Below are 23,455 nucleotides of genomic sequence, written 5' to 3' on the forward strand. Positions count from 1 at the left end.
CTGCCTGAGCAGGGGGTTGGACTAGATGACCTCCAAGGTCCCTTCCAACTTTATTATTATTATTATTATTGCTAAGTGAGTTTTGCCCCATTTTACACGAACAGTTTTTAAGTGAATCGCAGCAGGTGTTAAGTGAGCAACACGGTCGTTAAGTGAATCTGGCTTTCCCATTGACTTTGCTCGTCAGAAGGTCGCAAAGGAGGATCACGTGACCTTGGGCCACAGTGATGGTCGTAAATATGAACCCGTTGCCAAGCGTCCAAATTTTGATCATGTGATCATGGGGGGGATGCTACAGATGTCGTGTGAAAAAGGGTCACGAGTCATTTTTTTTCAGTACCATCATAACTTTTGAACGGTCACGAAATGAAGTGTTGGAAGTCGAGGATTACCCCTAGTCCTCCGGATGGGAAGATTAAAACATCTAAAGACAGGTTTCTCTGAAACTTTTCGTCTCCTAGGAAATGTTCCTTATACAGGTAGTCCTCGACCTAACAACAGTTGAGCCCAAAATTTCTGTTGCTAAGCAAGACAGGAGAGTTTTGCCCCAATTTTATGACTCTTCTTGCCACAGTTGTTAAATGAATCACTGCCGTTATTAAGTTAGTAACACGGTTGTTAAGGGAATCTGGCTTCGCCATTGGCTCGTGAGAAAGTTGCAAGAGGTGATCACATGACTTGGGACACGGCAACCGTCATAAATAAGAGTCCGTTGCCAAGCATCTGAATTTTGAGCATGTGACCGTGGGGATGCTGCAACGGTCCTAAGTGTGGGAAATGGTTATAATTCACTTTTTTTCAACGCCGTTCTAACTTTGAACGATGACTAAACTAATGGCTGTAAGTCGAGACCTACCTGTAAAGGATGGCTGCCAGGGGGATTCTGGGAGTTGAAGTCCACACATTTTAAAGTTACTAAGGTTGAGAAAGTTGCTAAGCAATTTAATCCACCCCCCATCATACAACAGCAAAGCTCTGTTCTTCAGATAATTTATTATGACACGAAAAGGGAGGGATTTCAAAGCAAATTATCCTTGGCCTAACAATATAGAGATTGCAGGGGGAAAACAGCTTTAAATCGCACACTTGAAACCTTTAAAAATACTTACCGTATTTCAGAACATTCACATTGAAAAGGACCCGAGCGAGGCTTTATTCTTTAAAAAGATTTATACAAAGCTTTTATAAATGAACTCTTGAGCAATGCAATTTTAAAGAGCCCACCTACTCAAGAGTAATATTACAAAACATACACGTATTTTAAAAAAATCTTCTCTGTATCCCATGAAAACTAAAGCTGTCTTTCTCATGCTGGGAAAACGCCAATTGTGAAAAACCTTGCCAGGTGTGCGTTTTGTGAATGCAAAAACGCACACCAGGAGGCCACAAAAGACCATTGTTACAACATGTCAGATGAAGATAGAGAATTTTTTTTTTTTTTGCAGGATCTAAGAAAGGCCGTTTCAAATAATTTATTATGCCAGGCTTCCAAGTTTGGCTGGGCAGATAAACCCCACAAATCCTATTTTTTAAGTAATTTTGTGGGACAAAATGTCACAGCAAAGAATTCTTAACATGGGGAAACAGTCCAATAAAATGCAAAGGCTGCCCAACGGTACAGAATGCAACAATTCGAATTTCTTAACATTAAAAGCAAAATCAGCCCTACAGCCTCACTCCCATCAAATCAGCACAATTTCTTAAACTTGACTTATGGCGGTTTTCAGTTGGATTTCAAGGTATGTAGGCAGTCCTTAATTTATGACCACAAGAATTTCCATTCCATATGACCTTTTTTCCCACGGTTGTTAAGCAAAACAATGCAGTTGTTAATTAAATCAGATGGTCGTTAAGTGAACCCAACTTCCCCCATTGACTTTACTTGTCGAAAGCCGGCTGGGAAAGTCACAAAAGTTGAACACGTCACGCTCGGATGCTAAATACAAATCCATTGCTAAGAGTCCGAAGAATGCTACAAGGGTGGACAGTGTGAGAATCGGCCATGGGGGGCCTTTTTTTTAGGGCCGTTGCAACTCTGAACGGTCGCTAAACGAGTTTTCGTAAGTTGAGGACAACCTGTATGGAGCGAGATGTTCCGAATCCCCCATGCAACCTTTGTTCATTTTAAAAAGAAAGCAGAAATCTGGTTTTTGCACAGTGAAAATAACCAGAGCTCGGCCGTAAAACTCGCGGTAGCATAATAAATTCTTATATTTTTATTTTTAAAAAATTTTTCCATCCTCGGATCGTTTTACAGTTCTTGGGTTTCTTTTTTTAAAAGGCTGCTTGGTATGCACCCCCAATGACTGAGTTATGTTCCTGACGAGAAGAGGAACAACGTGCCCTGCTAAAATATTTCCCATTTAAACACGAGACCGCAAGACAATAGCTGGCGGGTGTCAGACAGGTCTTTTCACAAATTTAAGGAATTCCTTTCTGCTGCCAGATGAAAATCAAGGCCGTCGGCTTAAAACATTGCTCGTGTCAGCAATTTGGAGCAACTTTTAAAGTTTTGGCTGGGTTACAACGGCCCACGGCGGTTTCCCTAACATGCTTCTTTCAGGAACATTTGCTTTTCAAAGAATAACTCTATTATTCCCCCCTTTGGCAAGGGTGAAACCGCACGTGATGGCTGAGATCTGTTCTCATAATTTATGTGCACACTGCCCTGGGTTCGGGACTTCCAAAACAGGGGGGCTCTCTTTCAACCAGAGGCTATTTTAAAGGAGTTGGCTGGAGAAATGCAATGTTTGCATAAAGGAATGTGTTCTCCCTATAATGTGTTCTTTCTTCTTGTTGTTCGCTGCATCTTTTCTCCCTAACAAATTTGAGTTAAAGGCAGACATATTCCAGACTTTGTTAAATAGTGTGATTTGGTTAAAAGGCTCATAAAGCTTTTTATTAATTTGGTGTGTGTGTGTTGGGGGGGGGGAAGTCCTACAAACTCCTGATTTTTAGCCACTATAGATCATCATTTTTCAAACTTGGCCATTTTAACAAGGGTGGACTTCAACTTCCAGAATTCCCCTAGCTAGCAAGATTGGCTGGGGCATTCTGGGAGTTGAAGTCCACCCACTTTTAAGGTTGCCAAAACGGAAAAATATTGTCGTAAATGAACACGGCTGTGCGCCAACAAAATCCTCCCCACGAATCAGACCTAACAGAAATATCACAAAATACTTCTCCATTCTTATTATCACTTTCAAAGAACTTTCTCAGTTAAAGCTAAGCATTGCGTCCTGCTCAACATGTTTGATTACAACATTCATATTCCATCAATTTAATCCATTTGAGTTAGACTGTTGTTGTTTTTTAAAAAAAAACTATTTTCTTTGGATATATGACTACCACTTCTATGGAATATTTTCTGGATTCATCAAAGGTGCCCAAACCATGGCTTAAAGTCCAAGCATGCTATGAGAATGTGGTTTCTCTTACAAACCATGATTAACCCAAACTTAACTGAGTGACATGACTGCTTATTCGAAAGGAAATATTTGTTTCTTAACCTTGTCTGAATTTTTCTCCCATTTTGTGATTAGGGATTATTGTTCCTGAAACACAAGAGTAAATATTTTTTTTATTTTTTTTCCTGTTTTTTTCTCCATGTTTTTTATTCAGCATTATTGATCCTGAAATACAAAAGCAAATATTTGTCTTTTAACCTTTGCTGAATTTTACTCTCATTTTGTCATTAGGGACTATTGATCCTAAATACAGAAAAGTAAATATTTGATTGTCTAACCTTTGCTTAATTTTAGGGATTATTGATCCTGAACACACAAATACAAATATTTTTTTAACCTTGGCTAAATTTTTCTCCAGTTTTGCCATCAGGGATATATTGATCCTGAAACACAAAAATAAATATCTGTTTCTCAACCTTTTGCTGATTTTGTGATTAGGGGTTATTGATCCTAAAACCACAATTGATTTCACACAGGAAAACAGCTGAAAGGCAATAAAAGACACATTACATTTAATCCACACTCAAAAATGTAAAAAGTGGCTTCAGATGTAAAAACTTTATCCTGGGAAAAAGTTTGCAGCTGTCTGCCCCTTTCTCAAAATTAATAGCCAATTCCCACAAGTCCATGCAATTATTTACTTTTCCTCCTCTATATAAATTATGTAAAGGTAAAGGTTCCCCCGCACATGTGTGCTAGTCGTTTCCGACTCCGCTTGTCCGAGGATGTCTCCGTGGTCATGTGGCCGGCATGACTAGACGCCAAAGGCGCACGGAACGCTGTTACCTTCCCACCGTAGCGGTCCCTATTTTTCTACTTGCATTTTTTACGTGCTTTCGAACTGCTAGGTTGGCAGAAGCTGGGACGAGTAACAGGCGCTCACTCTGTTACGCGGCACTCGGGATTCGACCCGCCAAACTGCCGACCTTCTGATCGACAAGCTCAGCGTCCTAACCCGCTGAGCCACCACGTCCCTTCCTATATAAATTATCCCGTCATAAATACATTTTCCTATCCAAAGCGAAGCCATAACATTGCTTGGAAGTAATTATTAAAAGGCCTGTCTGAAACAAAATGCTTTTGTTTGATCACTGCAAATGAAATTAGCAAAAAGTCACAGGAAAGAACAGAGAGATAATTTTATAGCAAATAAGATACAATATGTTGGTTAAAATACATCTATAATATCTGATTGGTCTTTTTCTTTAAATGTAAAACCATTTCAAACCAACGCCTGGAGGCGTTCTGGATTCTTCAAACATCCTGAGTAGAACTACAGATTATTTTTTTAAAAAAAGAAGCCTGCCTTGGACCCAGCTGTATTGAACAACTTTCGTCCAGTCTCCAACCTTCGCTTTCTTGCGAAGGTTGTTGAGAGTGTGGTGGCGCATCAGCTCCCTCTGGTCCTGGATGAAGCGGATTATCTGGACCCCTACCAATCGGGTTTCAGGCCCGGGTACAGCACGGAGACGGCATTGGTCGCTCTGGTGAATGATCTCTGGAGGGCTCGGGACAGGGGATATTCCTCTGTCCTAGTCCTATTAGACCTCTCGGCGGCTTTCGATACCATCGACCATGGTATCTTGCTGCGGCGTCTCAGGGGATTGGGAGTGGGAGGCACGGTTCTTCGGTGGTTCTCCTCCTATCTCCTGGGACGTTCGCAGTCGGTGTTGGCAGGGGGGCAGAGATCGGCCCCTAGGTCTCTCGTTTGTGGAGTTCCTCAGGGGTCGGTTCTCTCGCCTCTCCTGTTCAACATCTACATGAAACCGCTGGGTGAGATCATTCGTGGTTTTGGAGTTGGGTATCATCAATATGCCGATGATACCCAACTTTTCTTTTCGACCCCAAACCACCCCAGTGATGCCCTCGCTGTGATGTCCCGTTGCCTGGAGGCGGTTCGGGTCTGGATGGGGAGGAACAGACTTCAGCTCAACCCTGACAAGACTGAGTGGCTGTGCATTCCGGCATCCCGGGACATTCAAAATGTTCCATCTCTTTCTATGGGGGGTGAGCTCTTACCCCCCGTGGATAGGGCTCGCAACTTGGGAGTCCTCCTAGATTCACGGCTTACCCTAGAAGATCATGTAGTGGCCGTGACTAGGGGGGCTTTTGCCCAGGTTCGCCTGGTGCGCCAGTTGCGGCCCTATCTGGACCGGGATGCCCTGTGCACGGTCACTCATGCGCTCGTGACCTCTCGCCTTGACTACTGTAATGCTCTCTACATGGGGCTTCCCTTGAAGACCACTCGGAGGCTCCAACTGGTACAGAATGCGGCCGCGAGAGTTGTCTTGGGAGTTTCCCGGTACTCCCATGTTACACCTTTGCTCCGCGAGCTGCATTGGTTGCCAGTTGTCTTCCGGGTGAGGTTCAAGGTCTTGGTTATGATCTTTAAGTCCCTACATGGCATGGGTCCGGGTTACCTCGGGGACCACCTGCTGCCGGCTTCAACTCCCCTCCGCCCTGTGCGTTCCCACAGAGAGGGCCTCCTCAGGGTGCCTCCGGTCAGGGAATGCCGACTGGCGGCCCCCAGGGGGAGGGCCTTCTCTGTGGGTGCCCCGGCTTTGTGGAACCAACTGCCGGTGGAGCTCCGGACGGCATCGGACCTCTGAACTTTCCGTCGTGGTCTGAAGACCCATTTGTTTGAATTGGCCGGTCTGGCCTGATGGGGGAGCTGGGTTTTAAATTGTTATTTTAGATTGTATTATTGTTTTTTAATTGGGCATTGATTTAATCTCTGTTTTAACTTTTGTATAGTATTGTATTTTTATTTATATGCCCTGTGAACCGCCCTGAGTCCCCAGGGAGAAGGGCGGTATATAAATTAAATAAAATGTAAACGTAAACGTAAACGTAAAATTCTACATCGATCTAAAATTAGGGACTGCTCCAGCAAAATCTATATATTATACTTTACCTCCGCGTTTTTCAAAGTTGGGAACCTTTAAGATGGGTGGGGAATTCTGGGAGTTGAAGTCCACCCATCTTAAAAGTTCCCAACTTTGAAAAATACTGCTATAACCGAAAGAAAGGAAGTGCTGAATTTAGCCTAAAAATAACAACGGCTTTAAAAGATGAGATGAAAAAAAAACTTTTATTTTATTTTTTTTACACACTTTGAATCAGGACAACCATATAATTTCCGCAATCCCTTCGAGTTCTTTTCCCCTTACTTAAAGCAAGAAGAAAAGTAAGTCACTTTACTTAAAGTTAAGCTTCCTCTTAGAAAACAGATCCTGATTTTCACCCCCATATAAGAAAACATCAGAAGCACCCAAAAAAAGAAACGAAAAGAAAAGAGTGGGGAGGGAGAACTGTTATTTTTATACGTAAAAGGAAAAAGTACGGGAACTTCTAAGCAGAAAGGCACGTTACAAAGGAACCAATTTTTAAGGTGACCGTTTGATGAAATATGAGATTCTTTACACAAGGATTTCATGCTGGTTTAAAAGTAGTTCTAATTCTTTCTTTTTTTTCTTTTTAAATTCCACTACATCCGTGGTGGTGGAAAGCTGGTTTATTTCTGGCTTTGTTTGAGTTGTATTTGAAAATCTATATAAAGGCAGTGTTTTTTCCCCCAAAAAAAACTCTGGAATGCCATCTCTCTCCTCTCTTTCTCCTCTCTCTATCCCTCTATCCCTCTCTCTCTCTCTCTCTTTCTCTCTCTCTCTCCTCCACAGTCTATTTTCCCATTCAAAGAAAAGGTTTTCTCCCTGTCTTGGGCTTCAGCAAAACTGGCAGGTCACTTGCAATCAACCATTCAGATTTTTTTTTTCCTCACAGATCTCAACAAGATGAGAAGGAAGAACATGGATGGAGAGAAATTAGATTTTTTTTTTAAAAAAAAAAGAAATTCATTTTGAGAGCAATCAGAGATTAGAGTTTTAATTATTATTATTTTTTTTAACTCCACGGCCTGCCAACGAAGACAGGTAGTCCTCAACTTACCACCACCAATTGAGCCCAACATTTACGTTGCTAAGTGAAACATTTAAGTGACTTTTGCCCCATTGGATGACTTTTGTTAAGTGAATCACTGCAGTTGTTAGTGACACGGCGATTAAATGAACCTGGTTTCCCCATCGACCTGGATTGTCAGAAGGTCGCAAAAGGAGATCGCCTGATCCCGGGACGCCGCCACCGTCATAAATACGAACCAATTGACAAGCATCCGAACGTTGATCACGTGACCACGGGGAGGCTGCAATGGTCGTAAGTGTGAAAAACGGTCTTAAGTCACTTTTTTCCCAGTGCCTGTTGCATCTTTGAATAGTCACTAAATGAACACTTGTAAGCCGAGGACTAGCTAAAGCAAGAAGCAAAGCAACCATTGGTCGATGCTGTCCCTTCCTGTTTCCTGTGGCCTGTTGAACCCATCGTGGTGCGGATGTTCAACAGGTCACTCCTGAGCATAAAAAAGAGGGCAGTGCAGAAGAAGCGACTTGAGTTGCAGCCGGAGAGAATTGAAAGTCAACAGCTTTCCGGGTGGATCTCGTTTCCAGACGATTCCAACTCGACGCTAGACAAGAATTTCCGGTTGAATTTTTTGCAATTGTAATCCAGGGTAGTGGTGTACACAGTCTTGGTGTGCTTTGGGTACACAATGGTGGTGCTTCTGAAATTCCCAGGCCGGTTGCAAAGGTGGAACTGCACCTCCACTTTGTAACTGCGCCACGTGCTGTCGGGAACACACACGATGGTTTGGCTGCAAGACGACACGCCGAGCCGGACCGGCATGTAAATATCATTAATGAAGTGCTTTTCGGAGTCGTACGTCACTGAGGAGGTGTACCTGAGCAAGGAAAAAAATAATACAGTTGAACATCCCTTTCTTGGGAGGAAAAATTTAGAAATTTCCAAAATTTCTTGGGAGGAAAACAAGCAAGCTTAGAGCAGGGGTCCCCAACCAATGGGCTGTAGCCCGCTACCGGGCCGTGGCTGCTTGGCCACTGGGCCGCGTGAAGGGATGGCCAGTGCATACACACACACACACACACACACACAGACACACACACACACACACCCATCCACACTCACCCATCCACACTCACTCTAGCGTAGCCCCAAGCATCCTGCTGGCGCTAGCACCGCCCCGCCCCCAAGTGTCCCACTGGCATTAGTGCCGGCTCAAGCATCCTGCCGGTGCTAGCACCGCCCATTTGCAGCACTCACGCCCGCACAGGCCCGTTTGCACATGCGCTTCTCATCCAAGAAGTTTCTTCAACTCTGACTGGATGGTGGGGAATGGGAGGATTTATACTCCTTGCAGACAGCTGGTCATTTGCATCCTTTTAGAGAGTCGTTGAGGCCGCTTGGAGGTTTACCTGTGTCCTCAGGGTCACCTGAATGGTGCAAGTGGGTGTGGAGCAGTGGTGGAATTCAAATAGGTGAAAACAACCAGTTCTCTCTCTCTCTCTCTCTCTCTCTCTCTCTCTCCCCCCCCCCCCCTCTCTCTCTCTCTCTCTCTCTCTCTGTGTGTGTGTGTGTGTGTGTGTGTGTGTGTGTGTGTGTGTGTATGCCGCTTCTGGAAGTCCATTCTGGGCCTGGGCAACAAAAAATTAGCTACTGGTTCTGCTTGAAGTGGTGCGAACTGGCTGAATCCCACCACTGGAGGAAGGAAAGTATTTGATGAGGAAGGAAGGAAGGAAGGAAGGAAGGAAGGAAGGAAGGAAGGAAGGAAGGAAGGAAGGAAGGAAGGAAGGAAGGAAGGTATTTGATGAGGAAGGAAGGAAGGAAAGAAGGAAGGAAGGAAGGAAGGAAGGAAGGAAAAGAAGGAAGGAAGGAAGGAAGGAAGGTATTTGATGAGGAAGGAAGGAAGGACAGAAGAAGGAAAGGAAGGAAGGAAGGAAAAGAAGGAAGGAAGGAAGGAAGGAAGGAAGGAAGGAAGGAAGGAAGGAAGGAAGGAAGAGATTTGATGGGGAAGGAAGGACAGAAGAAGGATAGGAAGGAAGGAAGGAAGGAAGGAAGGAAGGAAGGAAGGAAGGAAGGAAGGAAAGTATTTGATGAAGAAGGGAAGGAAGGAAGGAAGGAAAGAAGGACAGAAGAAGGAAAGGAAGGAAGGAAGGAAAAGAAGGAGGGAAGGAAGGAAGGAAGGAAGGAAAGTATTTGATGAGGAAGGAGGGAAGGAAGGAAGGAAGGAAGATATTTGATGGGGAAGGAAGGAAGGAAGGACAGAAGGAGGAAAAGAAGGTAGAGAGGGAGGGAGGGAGGGAGGAAGGCAGTGGTGGGATTCAAACAGGTGAACAACCGGTTCTCTGTGTGGATGCCGCTTCCGGAAGTCCACTCTGGGCCCGAGCAACCAAAAAATTAGCTACCGGTTCTGCCGAAGTGGTGCGAACCGGCTGGATCCCACCCCTGGTGTGGAGCCTTCTTGCCTGCCCTGGGTCCCTTCACCAAGCGCAGGTGCAGAAGTATGAAGGGATTTCCAGAAAACACGGCAGACACTACAGGACCCATTTGTCTTTCAGCTGGAGATGCAGACAGGACAGACTCGTCCCCATATATTATAAAAGTATAATAAATAAATAAAATAAATAAACAGCCTGCGTGCCCGTCTCTAACAGGGAAGGGACCCAGGGTGGAAAACATCCTGCAGCCAAGAAGGCTCCACACCCATTTGCACCGCTCAGGTGACCCCGAGGACACAGACAAACCTCCAAGCGGACTCAACGACTCTTTAAAAGGAGGCAAATGACCAGCAGTCCGCAAGGAATATAAATCCTTCCATTTCCCCACCATCCAGACAGAGCTGAAGAAACTTCTTGGAGGAGAAGCGAAACGTCTTCAAAGAAAAACAAGAAAGTCCAGTTCCCTCCTGAAAAAGCACCTTTGGGACAACCTTGACCTGGATGACGGAGAACCTCCGTGGACATTTAACAGCCCCAAATATAAAAACGAAGGAAGCTACCTCACATCCTTGGGTGGCAGCGGATCAAATGCCACCCCTTCGCCAAAGGAGAGTGGGCAGAGCCGCAGAGGGTTGGGAGAAGACGAGGTCTCCTGTCCAAAAAAAAAAAAAAAAAAAGGAGGTGTTTGTTTATTTATTTATTTATAAATATTTAACAACAACAACAACAACCTATCTACAGAGGTCCTGATTCAGTGATACACAATTCTAATATAGTGCATTATGCACACAAATAAAAATATAAGTTTAAGTAGAATAAAAAGGTAAAGGTTCCCCCGCACGTGCGTGCTAGTCGTTTCCGACTCTAAGAGCCGGTGCTCATCTCCGTTTCAAAGCCGAAGAGCCAGCGCTTGTCCGAGGACGTCTCCGTGGTCATGTGGCCGGCATGACTAGACGCCAAAGGTGCACGGAACGCTGTTATCTTCCCACCGGAGCGGTCCCTATTTTTCTACTTGCATTTTTACGTGCTTTCGAACTGCTAGGTTGGCAGAAGCTGGGACGAGTAACAGGCGCTCACTCTGCTACGCGGCACTCGGGATTCGACCCGCTAAACTGCCGACCTTCTGATCGACAAGCTCAGCGTCCTAACCCACTGAGCCACCACGTCCCTTTAAGTAGAATATCAGCATATAAATCTATCTATCTATCTATCTATCTACATGTCATATATATGAACATTTTTCATTTTTTAACAACTACATATTCAATTTTATTTTCCCATTTCTTACACAAACAAGTCAACAAATATATCGCCATACATAAATACATACACGTAAGTTTGGGTGCTGCTCGTCCATTTCCCCTTTCACTGTATCCACCCTCAGAAAGGAGGTGTTTGAAGCACAAAAGAAATGTGAAAAAAACAGACCCAAAGGAACACAGTCACATCTAACGCAAGAGCAAGGAAAACGGAGCCAGCTACACAATCTGAACCTTCCATTCAGCAGTTATCGCAAAACGTTAAACCTGGTTGCTGTTCTTGGGATCCAGATCCACGTTTACCAAGCTCAGCCATTTTTAAATGGGGTTCTGCTGGCTGGGGAATTCTGGGAGCCGGGGCCCCCACAAACTATAGCGTAGGGAGTCCTCGGCTTACGGCCACAACTGGGATCGTTGCTAAGCAAGCTGATGGTTAATGGAGCCGTGCCCAATTTTATGAGCGCTTTTGAGATGATTGTTCAGCGAATCACTGCCGTTCTTAAGTGAATCGCACGGTCATTAAGTGAATCCTGCTTCCCCCGTTGACTTTGCTTGTCGGAGGTCAGCTGGGAAGGCGGCAAGTGGGGATGGCGTGATCTGAGGGATTGTCATAAATACACGCTGGGTGACAGGTGCCCTAATTCTGCTCACGTGACCTTAGGGATGCTACAATGGTCAAAAGTGCAAGGAATAGTTGTAATTCAGTTTTTTTCAGTGCCATTGTAATTTGGAACAGGGAATTCTGGGAGTGGAAGTCCACCCCTCTTAAAGCATGCTGGCTGGGGGATTCTGGGAGTGGAAGTCCACCCCTCTTAAAGCATGCTGGCTGGGAGATTCTGGAAGTCCACCCCTCTTAAAGCAGGCTGGCTGGGGGATTCTGGGAGTGGAAGTCCACCCCTCTTAAAGCACACTGGCTGGGGGATTCTGGGAGTGGAAGTCCACCCCTCTTAAAGCACACTGGCTGGGGGATTCTGGGAGTGGAAGTCCACCCCTCTTAAAGCACACTGGCTGGGGGATTCTGGGAGTGGAAGTCCACCCCTCTTAAAGCACACTGGCTGGGGGATTCTGGGAGTGGAAGTCCACCCCTCTTAAAACGTGCTGGCTGAGGGATTCTAGGACTTGAAGCCCACCCATCTTAAAGCATGCTGGCTGGGGAATTCTGGGACTTGAAGCCCACCCATCTGAAAGTTGCTGAGTTTAGACCATCTGTCCTTCGAATCATCTAAACCAGTATCTGCAAAGTAGCCAAGGCATTGTAATGGTGAGAGTCCCAATGTATATAGCATAGATCAGAGGTCCCCAACCTTTTGGGCATCAGGGACCGGTTCTGTGGAGAGAGAGGTTTTTCCATGGACCGGAGCGTGTGCAGTTTTGTGTACTGCCTACATCACATGGATGGGGCTGTTTGTTTGTTTGTGCGGACCGGTTGCTGGCATGCTGTGGCCTGTTACCAGTCCACGGCCCGGGGGTTGGGGACTCCTCACATAGATAGACCACACTTGGAATACAGCATCCAGTTTTGGTTGCCACAATATAAAAAAGATGGTGAGACTCTGGAAAGCGTGCAGAGAAGAGCAAGAAAGATGACCAGGGGACTGGAGGCCAAAACATATAAAGGTTCCAGGAATTAGGTAGTTCTAGTTTAATGAAAATAAGGACTTGGGGAAGCACGATAACGGTGTTCCAATATTTGAGGGGCTGCCAAAACGAAGAGGTAGGTCAGCCTGTTTTCCAAAGCCCCTGAAAGCAGGAGAAGAAGCAACGGATGGAAACTAACCAAGGAGAGAAGCAACCTGGAACTAAGGAGAAACTTCCTGACAGTGAGAACAATTAACCTGTGGAACAACCTGCCTCCAGAAGCTGTGAATGCTCCAACTGGACAGCCATTTGTCCGAAATGGTATAGGGTTTCCTGCCTGAGCAGGGTGTTGGACCAGATGATCTCCAAGGTCCCTTCCAACTTTATTATTATTTTTTATTATTATTATTATTATTATTATTATTATTATTATTATTATTATTATTATTATTATTATTATTATTATTATTATTGTGATGGGAAGGATGGAAATCCCAGAGACTGGACAGCCATTTGTCTGAAATGGTGTAGGGTTTCCTGTTTGAGCAGGGGGTTGGACTAGATGACCTCCAAGGTCCCTGCTATTCTGTTAAAAGGTGAGGGAGATGGGAAATGAGCTATTCCAATGTGGATCCTAGAGATCTTTGTCTTTCTAATCCCAGCTTCCTGGCTCCAATCTTTCTGACAAGATTATCACATCTGCATTTCTGCAGACCTGGTTTCTGGTTGCGGGGGGGGGGGGGACATGGGTTTCTGCCTTTAAGATCCTTCGGGGAAATATATTCTGCCTATTTAATATTTCCCAAAATATATTTTTTTCCTCTGGATTCTTCCCACACCAGTATGCCCTAGAGATGCTGGGGTCTTCTCCACTGGTCAGCGTATTTACTTGGACCTCATAGGTCATGACACACCAGCATAGCTTAACATACGACTCCACGAACAGCTGCCTCTAATCCTCTTTCTGGAACAAGAAATTAAATCGCCTTGCAACATCTCTGGCAGTTTGTGTTTCCCAGCAGGCATCATGTATATTCCTGGGAGGGAACCCCAGCCGGAGATGCTGTCTTGCTTTTGATGTGCAGCTTTGTAGATTTCCTGTGGGGCTGGCCCCATTTTCATCCCTTGTTGTTTGCAGCAGCTAAATCAGGGTTTCTCGACCTTGGCCACGGATTTCCACTCCCAGAATCCCCCAGCCAGCCTGCTTTAAGATGGGTGGGCTTCCACTCCCAGAATTCCCCAGCCAGATTACTTTAAGAGGGGTGGACTTCCACTCCCAGAATCCCCAAGCCAGCCTGCTTTAAGATGGGTGGACTTCCACTCCCAGAATTCCCCAGCCAGCTTGCTTTAAGGGGGGTGGGCTTCCACTACCAGAATCCCCCAGCCAGCCTGCTTTAAGATAGGTGGGTTTCCACTCCCAGAATTCCCCAGCCAGGTTGCTTTAAGATAGGTGGGTTTCCACTCCCAGAATTCCCCAGCCAGGTTGCTTTAAGGGGGGTGGGCTTCCACTCCCAGAATCCCCCAGCCAGCCTGCTTTAAGATAGGTGGGTTTCCACTCCCAGAATTCCCCAGCCAGGTTGCTTTAAGATAGGTGGGCTTCCACTCCCAGCCAGGTTACTTTAAGAGGGGTGGACTTCCACTCCCAGAATCCCCCTGCCAGCCTGCTTTAAGATGGGTGGACTTCCACTCCCAGAATTCCCCAGCCAGCTTGCTTTAAGGGGGGTGGGCTTCCACTCCCAGAATCCCCCAGCCAGCCTGCTTTAAGATAGGTGGGTTTCCACTCCCAGAATTCCCCAGCCAGGTTGCTTTAAGATAGGTGGGTTTCCACTCCCAGAATTCCCCAGCCAGGTTGCTTTAAGGGGGGTGGGCTTCCACTCCCAGAATCCCCCAGCCAGCCTGCTTTAAGATAGGTGGGTTTCCACTCCCAGAATTCCCCAGCCAGGTTGCTTTAAGATAGGTGGGTTTCCACTCCCAGAATTCCCCAGCCAGGTTGCTTTAAGGGGGGTGGACTTCCACTCCCAGAATTCCATTTAATGTATTTAATAAGTAGTCCTCAACTTACAACCATTCATTTGGCAAGCGTTTGAAGTTACAACGGCATAGAAAAATGTGACTTACAAGCAGTCCTCCCAATTACGACCCTTATAGCAGCATCCTTAAGGTCACATGGTCAAAATTAAGGCGCCTGGCATCCGGCATGCATTTAAGACAATCGCAGCTGCTCACGCGATATCCATTTCTGACCTTCCCTCCAAGCAAAATCAAGGGGGGGGGGGGAAGCAGGATTCAGTCAGTGACTGTGCGACGCACTTAAGAACGGCAGCGATTTCCCTTAACCATTGTGTCCCAAAAGCCTAGTAAAAATAGGGCAGGGACTGACTTGCTTAGCGACAATCCGAATCGTGGTTTGTAAGTCGAGGCCTCCTTACTGGCTGGGGGGATTCTGGGAGTTGAAGTCCACCTCTCTGAAAGCGGCCAAGCTGGAGAAACGCTGAGCTGAACGTTGCCTGGGGGAGGCCCGAGTGAATATGAACTCGGCAAGCCTACAATGTTGGCTTCCTCAAACAGGGAAGCGAAACAGCTACTGTCTTGGCACGGGGAAGGCTGGAACCGGTTGCTAACCACTCCCTGCCCTTAATTAATCCAGACTTCAAGCTGCGTGGAAAGCATTTTTAGTTGCTGCCTCAACGGGGGCCAAAGGAATCCGTATCCCGCCCGTGCCAGACCGTTCCTCTTTCTTCGGTTAGGAAAAATTGCCACTTCAGTAGAAAACGATGCCACAGGGCTGAGGGGGGGCGGGGGGAGGGCACCAAAGAGGGGATTAAAAATTCAGTTGATGTGCCATTTGGCTTTGCAATTCTGCTGGAAGGAGAGGCCGATCCATGGCACAAGGCTAGGGGGAGCTGTGGGGTCCTGGGTGCTCTCTGAGCGGGGTGGTTTCCTTGCAGATGTTTCATGACCCAAGTAGGGAACATCATGAAGGATAGAGGTTTAGGGGGAGGGGGGAGGAGGAGGAGGAGGAGGACCACGACGACTGTGGAGTCCTGGGTGATCTCTGAGCTGGGTGGTTTTCTTGCAGACGTTTCACAACTCAACTAGGGAACTTCATTAGTACTAGAAAGGACTGGGGTTTGGGAGGAGGAGGAGGAGGAGGAGGAGGAGGAGGAGGAGGAGGAGGAGGAGGAGGAAGAGGAGGAGGAGGAGGAGGAAGAGGAGGAGGAGGAGGAAATGGACTGTGGGGTCCTTAGTGGTCTCTGAGCTTACTTGTTTTCTTGCAGATGTTTCATTACCCAGCTAGGTAACATCATCAGTTCTAGAAGGGAATGAAGTGTGTGGAGGAGGAGGAGGAGGAGGAGGAGGAGGAGGAGGAGGAGGAGGAGGAGGAGGAGGAGGAGGAGGAGGAGGAGGAAGAGGAGGAGGAGGAGGAGGAAATGGACTGTGGGGTCCCTGGTGCTCTCTGAGCTGGGTTGTTTTCTTGCAGACGTTTCACGACCCAACCAGGTACCATCATCAGCGCCATCCGCGCTTGGAGAACAAGGAAGCCCCTCCGTTCAGCCCTGAGCTACAGGTGTCCCGTTCGACAGAGAGCAGAGGTTAGGGGTCCCTCTCCAACTCGGGATGGGCAGCATTGACAGAGAAACCCTCCAGAGGGTCTTGCAGCAGCGAGATGGGTGAAGTTGATGCAGAAAAATACCGGGCCTTGCGAAGGGGCCGCTTGCTAGGTGAACCCCAAACCTGTTTGTAACCAGCGTAAGAAGCTGCTTGGGTTGGCCAATGAGAGCCAAAAATCTGGAGGAGCCGAGTAGCACTTTTTTGGACCAGCACACGTACATATATACATTTCATTATGGTTGATTTTTATCCTACCTATATGACTTTATAAACAACTGAAGGGGCAAACACAAACTCCTGTTTTCCCCACAACAACAACCCTATGAGGTGGGCTGAGTCACTCATCTGTCTTCCATGCCTAAGGTGGGACTAGAGCTCACCGTCTCCTGGTGACTGGCCCAAAGACACCCAGTTGGCTTTCGTGCCTAAGTGAGAACTCGAACTCACCGTCTCCTGGTGACTGGCCTTAAATCACTCAGCCGGCTTTCATGCCTAAGGCAGAACTAGAACTCACCGTCTCCTGGTGACTGACCCAAAGTCACTCAGCTGGCTTTCATGGCTAAGGCAAGACTAGAAGTCACGTCTCCTGGTGATTGGCCCAAAGTCACCCAGCTGGGTTTCATGCCTAAGGCAATACTAGAAGTCACGTCTCCTGGTGACTGGCCAAAGTCACCCAGCTGGTTTTCATGCCTAAGGCGGAACTAGAACTCACCGTCTCCTGGTGATTGGCCAAAGTCACCCAGCTGGCTTGCATGCCTAAGGCGGAACTAGAACTCACCGTCTCCTGGTGATTGGTTCAAAGTCACCCAGCCAGCTTTTAGCCCTAAACTGAAACTAGAATTCACTGTCTCCCAGTTTCTGCTGCCTTCACCTCTACTCCAAGGCGGCTTTCCAATTCAGCTGTCGCTCACCCGTGTTACCCTTGAGCCACAATTCAAAGCTCCTCTCTGCTGGGGGGGGGAGCACCTTCGCAACCCACCCCCACCCTGAAATCGGAAACTCAGGTCAGGTCACCTTCCCCCTGGAGTTTGCTCTCGCAATCCGCAGCATTAAGCGGGAAGAAGAGAGGAAGTCGCTACGGTACACCACTACATTTCGTCCCTCTTTCCTCTCCACACACACACCCCCCCACAGCTGATCTACAGTTGTGGTTGCAACACCCTCAACCTCCTGGGCCCCCCCCTCGCTGAAATCCGGTTACGCATGTTGAGGGCCCAGCAGCTGCCCGACAAATGGTGCCTGCAAACCGGAGCAGCTGTGAAGGCGATGGAGATTGCAGACATGCATTTCCTGGCCAGGGAAAGGGGATCGCATGGCTGAGTGGGGGGGGGCGCATGGGGGGGAGAGAAAGGGGGGGCCAGAGGCTTAAGGGGCAAAGCTCGCCCCCTCCCTTCCTAAAAATTCCCAGAAGAGGGTTTGAGTACTTTTTCACTTGAACTTACTGATGTATATTTAAAGTATCTCTACCTTTTCCACCTTCCTCAAGAACATAAGATTGCAAATGGATTAATTCTGCATCTATAGCAACGTGCAGTTCTGCTCAGCATGTTTCAAGCTGAGTTATTTTTCCATCAGGAGGAAGTAGATTTCCTTAACCAGGGTTGTTGAAGCAAAAATTAGGGGGGAAAAATTAACTGAAAATAGTTTGGACTCTTTCTGCAATTTTATGTTGTTGTGTTTTGTTTTTTTTCATTCCCCCCCCCAAACAATTAGATGTTTACTGTTTCATGGGATCTCTTGAACAAGATTAGTTTAAAAACAGTGGCAGTTGATTGATGGAAGAAGAATTTTGACTTCACAAGGTAACGGGTAGTTGATGAGCTGACGTTTTGGCTTTTCAAGATCTGAGAAACCTGTCCGAAAATTATTAATTACAAATATATTGGAAGACATTTTGGAATCTAAACTAGATGTCGTCAGATTAAAAAAAACACTGGACAATAAAGATTTTGCTTCCTGGAAAAGAAAAAAAATAGTTTGGGATTCTTGTGCAAACACGCACAAGGGGGTACAGGCAGTCCTCGACTGAACGGCCACAACCTGAGCCCAAGATTTCCGTCGCTAAGCAAGACGGTTGTTACGTGAGTTATGCCGCATTTGACAACCTTGCTTGCCACCGTTGTTAAGCGAATCACTGCCCTTAGTAACCTGGTGGCTAAGCAAATCTGGCTTCTGCACTGGCGTTGCTTGTCCGACGGTCGCCAAAGGGGATCACGTGATCCGGGAGGCTGCGGCTGTCGTAAGTACGAGCCAGTTGCCAAGCCTCTGGATTTTGATCACCCGACCACGGGGGATGCTGCAACGGGTGTTAAGTGTGAAAAACGGTCCTAAGTCACTTTTTTCACTGCCATCGTCATTTCAAACGGCCACTAAGCAAACTCATATAAGTCAAGGACCATCTGTATTAGCTATTCAGCTGGTGTGGTCTCCTGGCCACAATCCTCGCATGGGTAGGGGTGACCTTATGACACCTTCTTATATTTGGGGGGCTGAAGCACTGGAACTCTTTCTCCCCGTTTCCCTGCACCCAGGTAAGATAGATTCACAGGATAGATGCACTACAAACACACCATTAAAATTCCAGGGCCTGGATTCACACAACCCCATTGTCCCCTTTGGCTAGCTTAAAGGTCAAGGCATTGTGAAGACCCCCAAATCAGGGTCATTTCATCTGATTAATGCTCCCTTACATGACAAAGCCATTGTGCTAATTTCTTGAGTTATGTCAATCAAGCCAGAGGAACAGCCTCCGAACGTAATCCAGTCCTACGTGGTTAGGGGAAAAAAAAATCACAATTCTTATGTATTACACTTAATTCCAGCCTTCCAGGCACTTCTTATTAAATACCACCTGGCAGCCGTAAAAAAATATATGCCCCAAATCTGAATAAACTGGCCTGAGGGTGGAGGAGGGGATGGCAGGTGGCAAAAAGCAGCTGTGGTTATGTAAGTCATTACAGGAGATTTTAAAGATGAGATTATGTCTGGGATGGTGTAGGTTCTACTGCGTGAGGGAGGGGGGGCTGGACTAGAAGACCTCCAAGGACCCTTCCAGCTCTACTCTATTCTATTCATTTATTTCTGAGGAAGGGGGATGGGCGGTTTAAAAATGTGATAGATAGATAGATAGATAGATAGATAGATAGATAGATAGATAGATAGATAGATAGATGATAGATAAAAAGAGAGAGCTATAGATTAGATATAGATAGATGATACATAGATAATTAGATAGAAACATAGAGATGATAGATTAGATAGATACAGATAAAAACACAGATGATAGATTAGATTAGATTAGATAGATAGAAACACAGAGATGATAGATTAGACAGAAACACAGAGATGATAGATAGACAGAGATAAAAAGAGAGAGATTATAGATTAGATATAGATAGATGATAGAGATAGATAGAAACATAGAGATGATAGATTAGATAGATAGATAGATAGATAGATATAGATATAGATAGATGATAGATAGATAGATAGATAGATAGATAGATAGATAGATAGATAGATAGATAAAAAGCAGATTATAGATTAGATATAGATGATAGATTGATTAGGGGGCTGGAGGCTAAAACATATAGGGAACGGTTGCTGGAATTGGGTATGTGTATAGTTTAATGAAGAGAAGGACGAGGGGTGACATGATAGCAGTGTTCCAATATCTCAGGGGCAGCCCCAAAGAAGAGGGAGTCAAGCTATTCTCCAAAGCAGGGCAAGAAGCAACAGATGGAAACTAGTCAAGGAGAGAAGCAACCTAGAACTAAGGAGAAACTTCCTGACAGTTAGAACAATTAACCAGTGGAACAACCTGCCTCCAGAAGCTGTGAATGCTCCAACACTGGAGGTTTTTAAGAAGAGACTGGACAGCCATTTGCCTGAAATGGTGTAAGGTTTCCTGCCTGAGCAGGGGGTTGGACTAGATGACCTCCAAGGTCCCTTCCAACTTTATTATTATTATTATTATTATTATTATTATTATTATTATTATTATTATTATTTCGAAAAACAGAGATGATAGATTAGATAGATAGATAGATAATTAGATAGAAACAGAGAGATGATAGATTAGATAGATAGAAACATAGAGATGATAGAAAGAGAGAGAGAGAGAGATACAAAGACAGGGATAGAGCTAAGCTGAGAGAAAGAGATGATACCCTATATATATATATAGAGAGAGAGAGGAGAGATAGACAAATAGATGGAGAGATAGATAGAATGAGAGAGAGGGAGAGACATGATAGAGATAGAAAGATAGACAGTGAACGAGAGAGAATTTATAGAGGTAGTCCTCGGCTTACGACCACAGTTGAGCCCAAAATTTCTGTTGCTGAGTGAGTCATTTGTTAAGTGAGTTTTGCCCCATTTTACAACCTTTCTTGCCACAGTTGTTAAGTGAATCACTGCATTTGTTAAATTAGTAACACGGTTCTTAGGTGAATCTGACTTCTCTGTTGAGATTGCTTGTCAGAAGGATGCAAAACTTGACTTTACTTGTGAACGGTAATCACACTGCAACCGTCATAAATGCGAGTCACTTGCCGAACGTCTGAATTTTGACCACATGACCAGGGGAATGCCGCAGCAGATGTAAGTGTGAAAGAGAGTCGCCAATTCATTCAGTGCTTTTGGAACTTCGAATGGTCACTAAACCAAGAGTTGTAAGTCGAGGACAAACCTGTACACCCAATCTCACAATGCTGAGGACACTCCAGCCAAAGTACAAAATATTAAAACAGGTGAATAGGAAAACAAAGGAAGATTAAATAAGTGAAAATGCAGAATACGAGGTGGGAGGGGGATTCTTCCCAGTCCACTTTCAAATTAGGAATTTGGTATCTCTCTGGCCCAGGCTGAGGATTAATCTTATTTTAACTGGGGTTTTATTTATGCAGGGACTAATATAATTTTTTTAAATTTGTTTTTAACTTTTGTATTTTGGTTTTTTAATCACCCTGTAAACTGCCCTGAGTCCTTCGGGAAAGGGTGGTATGTAAATGTAATAAAATAAAATAAATAAATAAATAAATAAATAGAGAAAAGAAGGACTACAGGGGACATGATAGCAGCCTTCCAGTATCTCAGGGGCTGCCCCAAAGAAGAGGGAGTCAAGCTATTCTCCAAAGCGCCTGAAGGCAGGACAAGAAGCAACGGATGGAAACTCATCGAGGAGAGAAGCAACCTGGAACTAAGGAGAAACTTCCTGACAGTTAGAACTATTAATCAGTGGAACAACCTGCCTCCAGAGGTGGTGAATGCTCCAACACTGGAAGTTTTCAAGAAGAGACTGGACAGCCATTTGCCTGAAATGGTGTAGGGTTTCCTGCCTGAGCAGGGGGTCGGACTAGATGACCTCCAAGGTCCCTTCCACCCTATTCTGATCGATTCATTGACTGAACTCGGCCAAGATCTCTCCGCTCCAACTTCGTTTGCCCCGCAAGATCCAGAGGGTGAGTCCCCGCTCCCCAACCCTCTTCCACGCTTAAATCGGATTAAGAGGCGGAGGGTTTCCCCCCCCCCGCTGCCCCAGTCCCCAGCCGAGGGAGTGAGGAGGGGGGTGTCAATCATCCCCGACTAGCATTCCCCACCCCCAGTTCCTCTTCCAACCCGCCCGGCTGTCATCGCTCCCTGCTTTGGGGGTGGGGGGTGGGGAGGGCTGCGCGATCCTGACTCGATCCCCAAGAGAGGGACAACCTGCCTCCAGAAGCGGTGAAAGCTCCAACACTGGAGGTTTTTAAGAAGAGACTGGAGACAGCCATTTGTCTGAAATGGGATAGGGTTTCCTGCCTGAGCAGGGGGTTGGACTAGATGACCTCCAAGGTCCCTTCCAACTTTATTATTATTATTATTATTATTATTATTATTATTATTATTATTATTATTATTATTATTATTATTATTATTATTATTATTAGAGACCCCCGCGGGATCCTCTTGCGAAGCACCCACCCCCCCGCCCCCACCCCACTTTTGCTAATAAGGGGTCGATCGGGTGTAAACGGCCCTTCCCGGCCCTTCCCTCCCCCGTCCATCCACACAAGCCGGCTGGATGGCGCGCAAATGTCGCGCAGCAGCCCCTCCCTCCGCCCCCGGGGACCCCCGCTCACCTTGCCCGGCGGCTTGGCGGCGCCCTCCGGCTCGGGCAGCCCTTGAGCAAGCCAGCTGGCCGGGCTGGGGCTGGGGCTGGGCGGCAGGCCGGAGTCGGGACTGTCCAGCGGCCGCTTCGAGTCGAGCAGCTCCGGCGCCTCCGGGAGACTCAGCCGCCCCACCATCCTTGCGCTCTGCCCGGCTGGGCTCCGGCTGCGATGCCAGCCAGGCTGGTCCCGGGAGGGGAGGGGGCGGAGCCTGCCGAGGCCCCGCCCTCCCTGCATGCCCCGCCCCTCTGCCAAGAGGGAGGGGAGGGAGTCCCTCCTGGACCGGAGGAGGCTTCCCAGGGCCCACCCGAAATGGGGAGGGGGCCGCGCAGGCGCGCTGCTCCGCTCCGGGGAGGGGAAGCTCAGCGGGCAACAGCTGGGGAGGGGAGGGTCGCCCTAGCCTTGGGAACAGCCGAGCCCCAGTTCAGAGTGGGGGTCCCCAAGGTTTGGGGGGTTTATTTTGGGGGGGCGTGCGCAAATGCAACAGCCAGCAAAGGAGATTGTCGTTTTTTGCAAGCGTCAGCCCTTTTGTCTGAAATGGTAGAGGTAAATAATAATAATAATAATAATAATAATAATAATAATAATAATAATAATAATAATAATAATAATAATAATAATAATAATCAGGGCTTTTTTCTCATAGAACGCTCAGAACGGAGTTCCGGCACCTTTTTTGAATGGAACCTTGTAGGGTAGGCAAGGCGGGTTGTATGACATGTGTGAGTTCCGGCACCTTGTTCTTTTACAAAAAAAGCACTGATTATTATTATTAATAATAATAACAATAATAACAACAACAACAACAACAACAACAATAATATAATAATAATAATAATAATAATAATAATAATAATAATAATAATAATAATAATAATAATAATAATAATAATAATAATAAAAAATTAGAAAGATAGACATGACCGAGTTGCTAAACTAATCCACTGGGCATTGTGTAAAAAATACGACTTGCCTGTGTCCGAAAAGTCGTGGGAACAGAGGGTGGAAAAAGTTGTTGAGAATGAGAGGGTGAAGATCTTGTGGGACTT

At 46.2% G+C, this 23,455-nt stretch overlaps 1 protein-coding gene across 1 annotated transcript; it reads right to left on the reverse strand.

The window, feature by feature from the left end:
* Window positions 1–6,581: 6,581 nt before the first annotated feature.
* Window positions 6,582–22,594, reverse strand: RFLNB (refilin B). The gene is made up of 3 exons (XM_083379883.1): window positions 22,380–22,594; window positions 10,372–10,463; window positions 6,582–8,256 (listed from the first exon to the last, which is right to left on the reverse strand). The coding sequence occupies exons 1-3, from the start codon at window positions 22,542–22,544 to the stop codon at window positions 7,935–7,937; spliced, it is 579 nt and encodes a 192-aa protein (XP_083236009.1). The 5' UTR covers window positions 22,545–22,594; the 3' UTR covers window positions 6,582–7,934.
* Window positions 22,595–23,455: the final 861 nt, after the last annotated feature.

Source organism: Vipera ursinii (assembly GCF_947247035.1).
Source record: "Vipera ursinii genome assembly, chromosome: 1".
Classification (NCBI taxonomy): domain Eukaryota; kingdom Metazoa; phylum Chordata; class Lepidosauria; order Squamata; family Viperidae; genus Vipera; species Vipera ursinii.

Bases quoted from the DNA above. Each gene is read 5' to 3' on its own strand.
- RFLNB (XM_083379883.1), bottom strand. From the start codon at position 22,544: ATGGTGGGGCGGCTGAGTCTCCCGGAGGCGCCGGAGCTGCTCGACTCG. The intron at 10,464-22,379 runs GTGAGCGGGGGT...TTTTTTGGACAG, and splicing joins CCGCCAAGCCGCCGGGCAAG to GAGACCTCGTCTTCTCCCAA. The intron at 8,257-10,371 runs GTAGCTTCCTTC...TTCCTTGCTCAG, and splicing joins CTGCCACCCAAGGATGTGAG to GTACACCTCCTCAGTGACGT.